The sequence below is a fragment of the Mus caroli genome, chromosome 8, assembly GCF_900094665.2.
Source record: "Mus caroli chromosome 8, CAROLI_EIJ_v1.1, whole genome shotgun sequence".
Lineage (NCBI taxonomy): Eukaryota > Metazoa > Chordata > Mammalia > Rodentia > Muridae > Mus > Mus caroli.
In genome coordinates this window covers 74,443,383-74,452,539 of record NC_034577.1, presented here as the reverse complement: position 1 = coordinate 74,452,539, position 9,157 = coordinate 74,443,383, and the positions used below count along the sequence as shown (strand labels likewise).

General features: G+C 43.7%; 1 protein-coding gene across 2 annotated transcripts in view; it reads right to left on the bottom strand.

Moving 5' to 3' along the window:
- Positions 1–2,280: 2,280 nt before the first annotated feature.
- Positions 2,281–9,157, bottom strand: part of Rnf150 (ring finger protein 150) — a 208,859-nt gene continuing 201,982 nt past the window's right edge. For both annotated transcript variants that reach the window (XM_029480588.1, XM_021170854.2), the window contains one exon: positions 2,281–6,048. In XM_029480588.1, coding sequence (XP_029336448.1) covers positions 5,930–6,048 — 119 coding nt within the window. In that variant the 3' untranslated portion in view covers positions 2,281–5,929. The remainder of the gene's footprint in view (positions 6,049–9,157) is intronic.

The following is a 9,157-nucleotide window of genomic DNA, read 5'->3' as shown; positions in this document are numbered from 1 at the left end:
TGCTCTGTCCCTAATAGGTGACAATTTGGTATTTACTTCAAAGAGCAGGATACACTACAATGGGCTAGCTCTTACATGAAGAAATCTTTGCCTATTTAAAATCTTCACATTCTCAAAGAAAACTATTCTGAGTTCAATATGAGTGCTAGATTTGTCTGGAAGTTTTGAAGTAAAGAGGGTTAAACACGAAAGTTTAGAGATGGCATGTGTGTCACTAAGGCCACAGTCCATTGTTTTAGATTTGTGGATTTATCGAGGCCAACCAGCAGCCTGAAAAAATTGAAATGCCCAAGGGATCCACCTTGACTTTTGTTTGTGAGAACATCAGGAGACAATTCAGCTAGTTCTCAGAAGAACGTGTGTCCATTTGGATGTTGATCAGTCTTTGGTTTATTTAGCACACACGGTCCTCACATTTTCTCCAAGGTCACTGCTGGCCAAAGGAGCGCACACCAGAGAATTTCTAGCCAGCAATGACTTTGGGTCACTCAACTGTTTCTCCTTTCTCTGTAGATTTTCCTGTCTGCCTCTTTAGAGGTCTTACAAGAAGCACACTCCCACATCCCCCTCCTTCCCCTCCTCCTCTTCCTCTTCCTCTTCTTCCTCCTCCCCCTCACCAATGAACACATATCCAGTGGCTAAAGAGCAAACAGCTCTGCAGTGAGGGTGAGCCACCAGTTTAGTGGATCTGGGCACTGAGGTTCAAGAAAAAGCCACTTGATTATGAAGGACATAGGACAGGGAGAGAGTGAGTGAGTGAGTGAGACAGGTTCTTACAGAACAAGGAACTGGTTAAATTAATTAAAGTCCATATCTGGGATCTACATTCACTTCATTAGTTATGGGATGATAACATCACGCCACCACGAAGCTCACAGTGGAATAAAATAGTTCCCTATCTACAAGATTTTAACTACTACTGTCTGTCCCTCTTGAGAAAGGCCTGCTGTTGGGAGCCAAGTATCCCAATCTTCTTCACAATCAAGACGTTTTTAACTCATGACTATTGAATCCCTTCAACACCTGCTCTCCCTGGGACTCACTGGTAAGCTCTGAGCCCAGGGGAGGGGCATTTTTTCCACATAGACTTTCCTCTTAGCTCACCCTGCTTTGATCTGGGATCTTGCCTCCTGTGGATGTCCTCCAGGGTACTGGTCATTTCCCTTGTGAAATTCAGCCATCACCCCTGCTCCTCCGTCCTCTCCCAAAATGGACAGAAATACTGCTCAGGAAATCAGGCATCCCAGTCTTTGAAGGGCAGTACCTCTGCTCCTCTTTGCTGTATGTTCTTTCCAAGAAGCATGGCTTGCTAAATGTTAAGGACCCTGGGAAGATGGCAGACACAGGTCACACAAATCCTGCTCTTGTGTGCATGTGACCTATTAGGAGGGGACCAAGGAGCAGGGTTTAAGGAAATGGGATGTAAGATAGGGAAAGTGTGTATGTGTGTGTGTGTGTGTGTGTGTGTGTGTGCAAGGAAGGGGAATTAAGAATGCTATGGGGACTGGTGAAATGGCTCAGTGGTTAAGAACACTGACTGCTCTTCTAGAGGTCCTGAGTTCAATTCCCAGTAACTACATGGGGACTCACAACCATCTGTATCTGAGGTCTGATGCCCTCTTCTGGCTTGCAGGTATACATGCAGATAGAGCAACTCATACATTTAATTTTTTTTTTTTTTCTTCTACAGGACATCATCTCCCTGACCTCAGTACCTCAGCACTGCAGAGACTGGACCTTCTCTTTGTAGATTGCATGATGATCTTTCCTAAAATATTTGAAAGTTTTTATTTGGTAATTTTCATGGTGTTCAGCCAAGGATATGCATTCAGTGGACAACTAAATGCCATTAAATGCTTATGCAATCTATTTCAGCACCAACTAAGCTCACACCAAGAATCTTAGGCAGACTGATGCTCTCTTTTGGTTCTGGAAGTGTGGTAGTCCCAGGAATGTCTGGGCTGTAAAGAAAATGGCTACTGGGCACAGCCATTCTTAACAGGCTACATCCTTGAATACTCACAGATGAAAATGTTAAAGCAACAACAACAGCAACAACAACAACAACAATAACAACAGCAACAATAACAACAGCAACAGCAGCAACAACAACAACAGCAACAACAACAACAACAAATCTCTGGAGACAGACTTGCTTCAATGGCCAGGATGTCACACACAATGTTGAAATAGCTAGGTGCCTCTGGTACTCCTCCCCACCTCTGCCCCTGCCTCCACCCAGTGTTTGTCTCTGTAGCTGTCCCGGAACTTGCTTCATAGACCAAGCTGACCTCAAACTCACTGAGATCCACCTGCCTGAGTGCTGGGTTCAAAGGTGTGCGCCACCATTGCCTGACTGCCTCTGATACCTTTATCATCTCCTGTCTCCATACTATATCCATCCCTTGGGTGTTTGACCAGAACTGATCTTGAAGGCCCTGCCAGACCCAAGGAGCTTTGCTCAAAGACTGTTCTTAGGAGGCAGCAGCCCTTTAGAAGGACTAACCACGCAGGAGGAAGCCATTCTGAAAGTGACTCTGAGGGAGTTCAGGGCTCTTTTCCTCTCTCAACCTTGGACAAAGCTAAAGAGAAAGCTGCTCGCTATTTACCACATAGGGGCTGGATGGCCACAAGCTCAGAGATCCTTTCTCGGCAATGCCACACAGACCGGGTATGTGGCTTGGCCTGTGGTTCCCTGTGCCTTTCCTGTCTCTGAGTTCTACTGCTCTAGAACGGGGCAGCCACAGGGAGGAAGAACTATGGGTTGAGGTAAATTCTCTTTGGCTAAGAGTCTTGGGATTAGTCATAGAAGTGAGGGGTATAAGTCTCACACATGAGTCTCAGGGTTTGTCATAAAAGTGAGGGTGTAATTTTATTTCAGCACCAAATCAGCATGGTTGGTTGTCTTGTTGTTTTTTTAACAAACAACTCATCAGAGAAGCAACAGTTGCTGAGGACAGTGGACACTGTGTTTAGAAAGTTGATAAAGGCTATTTGAACTGCTATTACTTATGAAGTAAGAACATCCCTGGTGGTCTCCTTAGGTAACTTGGCTAAAGTCAGTTTTTCTTTTGGGGAAAAACTGAGGTAATCTTATCCTTTTTCTTCGGTCAGAGTCAGGAGCACTTGTAAGGATTCTGGAACATTTCTTGGGCTGTGCTGCCCAGCTGGTGGCCACTAGGCACATGTGGCTACGGAAAGCTTGAACTGTGGCTAGTAAAAATTATGATGTGCTAGGCGTGTAAAAGACAGCAGATTTAGAATAGGTAACAAAGAATAGAGGAAAATGTTTTCCTGACACCCTACATTATTTGCACATCAAAACAATAATAATAGTAGGTTAAACTACTATTAAATAATTTCCGCCTGTTTCCTTTTTGCTTCTTAAAATGTGGCTATCAGGAGTTAGAAGAAAATGCATGTGACTTGGGCTGTATTTCTGCTGGACAGAGTTGGCGCACCACTTGCTCCAGAAAAATGCATGCCTGTAAATGCATATTCAGTGGGCATTCCTGGGCTGCATAGCCATGTGTGGCTCACTGGGTCCTCAGGTCAGGGTCTCCTCATCACGGAAGGCAGCAGCAATGTCTATAGTAAGAGCTTTGCCAGTTATCTCAAGAGGAAAAACTTGCTTGTTAATCTTTCTTTTGCCATGAAGGTCACAGGGAAGCCCTTCAAAACTCTTTGGTAAGCAGAGACTGTCAAAGGCTCAGGGAGTTTGCCACAGGGTCTCCTTGGAGTCAGATCAACAGGCTAAGGGTGGGCCTCTTGGGCCCCTTACCGTTCACTTAGCATCCTGTAGGGTATTAGGTCAAGGGCTTGCTTATATAATCAGCGTTTACCTGGCCACTGGCCAGAAAACACCCACCAGATCTTTTTCTGTCTGGTCATGCAATGTAATTTTGTATTTCTCTTGTTGTTGAATTACCCCAATGCCATTAGACTAAATATTAAAATTTCCTTTGTGACTCAGTTGTTTTCACAACACAGATCCCCCTGGAGAAGTGCAGATGTGTCACCTGAGACAGAGGGGACAGTGAGACTCATCTTTGAAACTTCATTGGAGAGAGTCTGGTTTAGCACTCACCTGCTTCTTTGCTACGAAGCATCTCAGGCCTTAGAGCCTGGTGTTAATTATGGGATGTGCTAGACCTTTGACAAAGGGGATTTTTCTGAAGCTTGTTATCATTTTCCTTGCCTTGCTCTCTACCATCGAATAGGAACGCATTAAAAGTAGAAAGGAAGGAAGGAAGGAAGGAAGGAAGGAAGGAAGGAAAAGGAGCAGTGGAGAATTCCATCGCCCTGGACTCAAAATTCCAGTGGGCAGCATGGATTTACAGCTCACAAATGTTTGAAAGATATTAGTGTAATGAGGTGGAAAAGCTCAAATCAAATACATAAATACAGCTCAGTGGGAAGAGCTTGCTTTCCTGGATAATCCCTGTTCTGTATGACCTTGCCAACTGCTAGGGAGGAGGAAGAGGAGGAGGAGGAGGAGGAGGAGGAGGAAGAGATCCTTCTGATTGTCCAGAGGGACACAGGTGGCCACCTATGCCCCTGGAATTGCTGCATGTATCACAATACTGTCTACTCAAAAGACAGAACACTTTTGTTATTGTTTCAGACAAAAAGAGAATAAAATCATAAACCACTTTATAGTACGGTGGGTTTTGATAATCATTTGTTATTTTCCTTTTAATCTTATTTGATTCTCACTCTCAGAGGAAACTCAATTTAGCAATTTCCCATGATTCACATTTTGATTCAGACTTTATCAGATCATACCTCATTCTCCTCTTGATACCCAAATGCTCTCAGAAGACTCGAGAAACTGTTAAGGACTTATTTAGATCTTTCCATGTAGGCTGGTGAGGGTTAACAGGACAGTTCCTGAAATAAGCTTACACCTGGATGCCAGTGACCTAAAAACTGATTGCATCTTTTCTATACCTCGTACCCGTGGAATTCATTTATGAAGGTGATAAACTGCTAAGGCCTTGGAGGAAATCAGGGAGTCAGGAGTCTTCCCTACCCTGGGAAGATAGGGTATCAGGTTTGTTTGTTTGTTTGTTTGTTTGTTTGTTAAACTAGGCTTATAGTTCCACATACTCTGAACTTTGTTATGGTGTCCTTTGGGGGAATTCTGAGTTTTAGACTAAGGCCCTCAAGTCAGAGGACCTGCATTCCTCCCTGACAGTTCTCTCCTGCTAAGATGGCCCCTGACAGAGCATGGCAAGTGGAAGCCTATGTAGTGGAGTGGAAAATAGCCAGCAAGCAGCTCAGCAGATCAGTTAGTGTGGCTGTCTGGCAGCTGGACTGGCCAAGACCCACCTAGAGGAGGGCTTTAGACACTTGATAAAATCTGCCCTTCCACTGTTTCAGGGTGCCGAGGCAATCCTCAAAGTCATACACACGTCATATTGATAACTCGTGACTATGAATCTCAAGACGTGGCATAAACCAATCACAGGAGCAGCAACCAGAACTTCTAAGCAGACCTCTGTACATGGGCTGGAGTGGATCAAAGGGAAAACTGAGGGAATCGATCGATGTAAACTACACATCAACTTTAAAAAGAAATCGCCAAGGGAATGAAACCATTTTTCCCAAACAAGAGCAAGAAGATGGGAGAGGCTGAAGTCAAGTGAAGAAACTGTGGAGTTCTCCTTCCAGTCTGCTGCACGTCTACACAGACACCAAGAAATTCAGCTTTCAACTTCCACATCAAGGCCACAGGCTGTTGTTGCAGAGATGGGAACCCGCGTCCTGACTCGGGAGACTTTGGATATTGCTTTCGTTACCACCCTTGAACAGAGTGCCCTGGGGTTGCCATGGTGATCTGAAGGTCCTGTATCCAGTTCAATCCTTGGAGCATGCTGTCCTCCTGTCCCCCGGGTTCCTATGTCTTCTCTTGTCCATTTCTACCATCTCAAGATTTCACCTCCTCGCAGTCTTGGTCAGTGGAAAGTTCTACATCAGACAGGCCCACTTCCAGTGCCATAATTAATGAGATGTCAGAGTCACTGCTCACTGCTGGCTCTTGATCACCTGAAGGGGGACAAAGCAAAGTTTATGGTCAACATCAAGCTACGTCTTTGGATGCTTCCTTTTTGGAATTATTGTTCCTGGTAGTGTTTTTCTCTCTCTTTTTAAAAAAAGATTTATTTATTGATTATATGTAAGTACACTGTAGCTGTCTTCAGACACTCCAGAAGAGGGAGTCAGATCTCATTATGGATGGTTGTGAGCTACCATGTGGTTGCTGGGATTTGAACTCCAGCCCTTCGGAAGAGCAGTCAGGTGCTCTTACCCACTGAGCCATCTCACCAGCCCCCAGTGTTTCTCTTTTTAAGAGCTAGGTTTTGTTTTTTAAAATTAAGCATATAATATTGATTTGTCAGATGAGTTTGCATATGTGTATGTGCACACAAGTGCAGGTGCCTGGGGGGGGGGCATTGGCTCCTCTGGAGTGATAAGTGGTTGTGAGCTGCCCAGTTCAGATACTGGGGACTGAACTTCTGTCCTCTGGAAGAGCAGTATGCAGTTTAAAACACTGAGCCATCTCTCCATCCCATCCACTAGCACTTCTTTTTTTAAAAAAGTGCTACCCTTCCCAGCATCCAGAGATCATTATTCTACTTCATTCTTCCATTAGAGTTATAAAGTGTTTACCTAATAATTTTATTTCCAGAAGTCTTACCAAAAATTGGCTGTTCTGTAAAAACTCTAATCCAAATCTCATCTCAAAATAGAGCCCCAGATAAATTCTAAGTGGGTCAGAAATTTAAATGTGAGCCATTGTGGTAGGAAACTAATAGAGGCTGGCTATGGTGGTGAATGCTTGTAAAGTCAGCACCGCAGAGGTGGAGGCGGGAAGACTGAGTCTGAGGTCAGCCTTAGCTGCATGGTAAGGCCATGTCTCAAAAGAGGAATACCAAAATAGCAAGAACCGAACAGTCCTGTGATGTTAATGCTTACTGCAAGCTCAAAAGAATCCAGAATCACCTAGGAGACAGACCTCTCTACATGTCTGGATGGGAGCATCTGGACTTGGTTACAGAGATAAGAAAAGACATAGTAAATGTGGGTGACAACCTTTCCATGGGCAGTATCTGGATGGAACGAAGGGGAGAATGTTACCTAAGCAGCACCATTCATCTCTTTATGTTTCCTAACTTCAGACCCGATGTGATCAGTTGCCTTAAACTCCTGCCATAGCTTTCTTGCCATGGAGGCTATATCTCAAAGTGTGCCCAGAGCAAGCCCTTCCTTCTTTGTCTACATTATCGTGGCCCATGTCTTTGGGAGATTATCTTGATCAAGTTAATGGTTAGTGGAGGTGGGAAGACTTGGCCACCGTGGCTAGTGCTGTTCTCCAGCTGGGAATCCTAGACTGTGTAAGAGTGGGGGAAGTGAAGTGAATACAAGTGTGAGTTCCCGCTTTGCTCTTGACAATGGATGCACGCAGTTGCTTTCTGTTCCTGCTACCGTGATTCCCCTGCAATGACAGACTGTAACCAGGTCTTTTCAGCTGAATGAAACAGTTCTCCGCCAAGCTGCTTTTGCCATTATATTTTATCAAGGAAACAGAAAAAGGGACGATGACAAAGTGTGTTTCTTACTTGTATCTAAGAAGGCAAGAAAGGAATCAAGTAATTCATGGAACTGAGCTTAAACGTTAGAAAATGCTAAGATTATACATTAATGTTGATGGCATGTATTAGATAGGGGAACTTTCAAACACCGTACAGAGTTATGTTGGTGGGTGTCTGAATACACGCACACTGTGTGTATACACTCGGAGGCAGGAGGTCAGCATCAGTTTATCTGAGGCAGGATCTCTGGAGCTTGCTGAGTAGGCAAGAGTGGCTGCACAGCAGGCTCCCGGATCCTGTCTCGGTCCCCTGCAACCCTCCCCTGTGTTGAGATTGTGCCCACTGCACATGGCTTCTAGGAGGTCATGGCTGGGGATGAAGCCCAGATTCCCAGGATTGTGTTCTTACCACAACAAACGCCTTTAAGTCATTAAGACAGACAATGCAACAGAAAAGCAGGCACAGAAGAATGTAATGCAGACACATTATAAGCAGAAGTGTTAAAATTGAAGTGTTCTTTTTTGCACATGTAACTTCCTTTTTTGCAAATGTAATCATTACTCTTTAAAAAAGACAATGTTGCATTTAAAAGTATACTGAGATGGGCTTGTTGAAGCTCTGAAAACTGAAATGCAAATCTTTTTAATCTTTTAAAAATGTAAATTCTTTTTAATTTGAGACATATTATTTGTACATCTTGGATATGGCACAGGATGGTACATGTGTAATAATCAAAGGTAATAAACATTTCCACATCTTCAAACATTATCATTTTTATATCTGGAGATTTTCTTTCTTTACTTATTTTCTAATATATCACATATTGTTTTAACCAACACTTAACCCTGTTTGTTTTAAGAAACCCAGAACAAATTTCTCCACTGTGACTACAGAGCCCTTGTTAAAATTCCGTCTCCTCTCCTACTACCCTTCTTAGCATCCAAAGGCCATTATTCTACTTCGTTCTTCCATTAGAGTTATAAAATTTTCACCTAATAATTTTATTTCCAGAGTGCTCTAAGGAGCAATAATTAGAGGTGCAAAAATATCCACTTAACCATTATTTGTGGTATCATAACTTAGCAGGTAACAAAGCCCAATAACAGAAACGATCTCAAAAACATCGTCCCTTTTAAAGGACGATGTCCTTATAACCACCTAAGTGAAGTTTCTCAAGAGTTCAGAGTTACATAAATAGACACTTAATGGCATTTTCAGCATAACAATATACCAGAAAGGAAGTCAGAAGCACTCAAAGCTTGCTTACTGCAAGGCTGATGTGATGAGAATGTTGTTATGATTGGAAGCAAGGAACTAAAAAGGTTAACAGAGGAGGAGGAGGAGAAGGAGGAAGAGGCATTCATGCTTTGGGGACTTTCTTCTTCCCTTCCTCCCTCCCTTCCTTCTTTCCTTCCTTCCTTTTTTCCCTTCCTCCCTCCCCCTTTCTCTCTCCCTCCCTCCCTTCCTTCTTTCCTTCCTTTCCCCTTCCTCCTTCTCTTTCTCCTCTTTCTCTTTCTTTCTCCCTTCCTCTCTCTCCCTCCCTCCCTCCCTCCTTCCCTCCC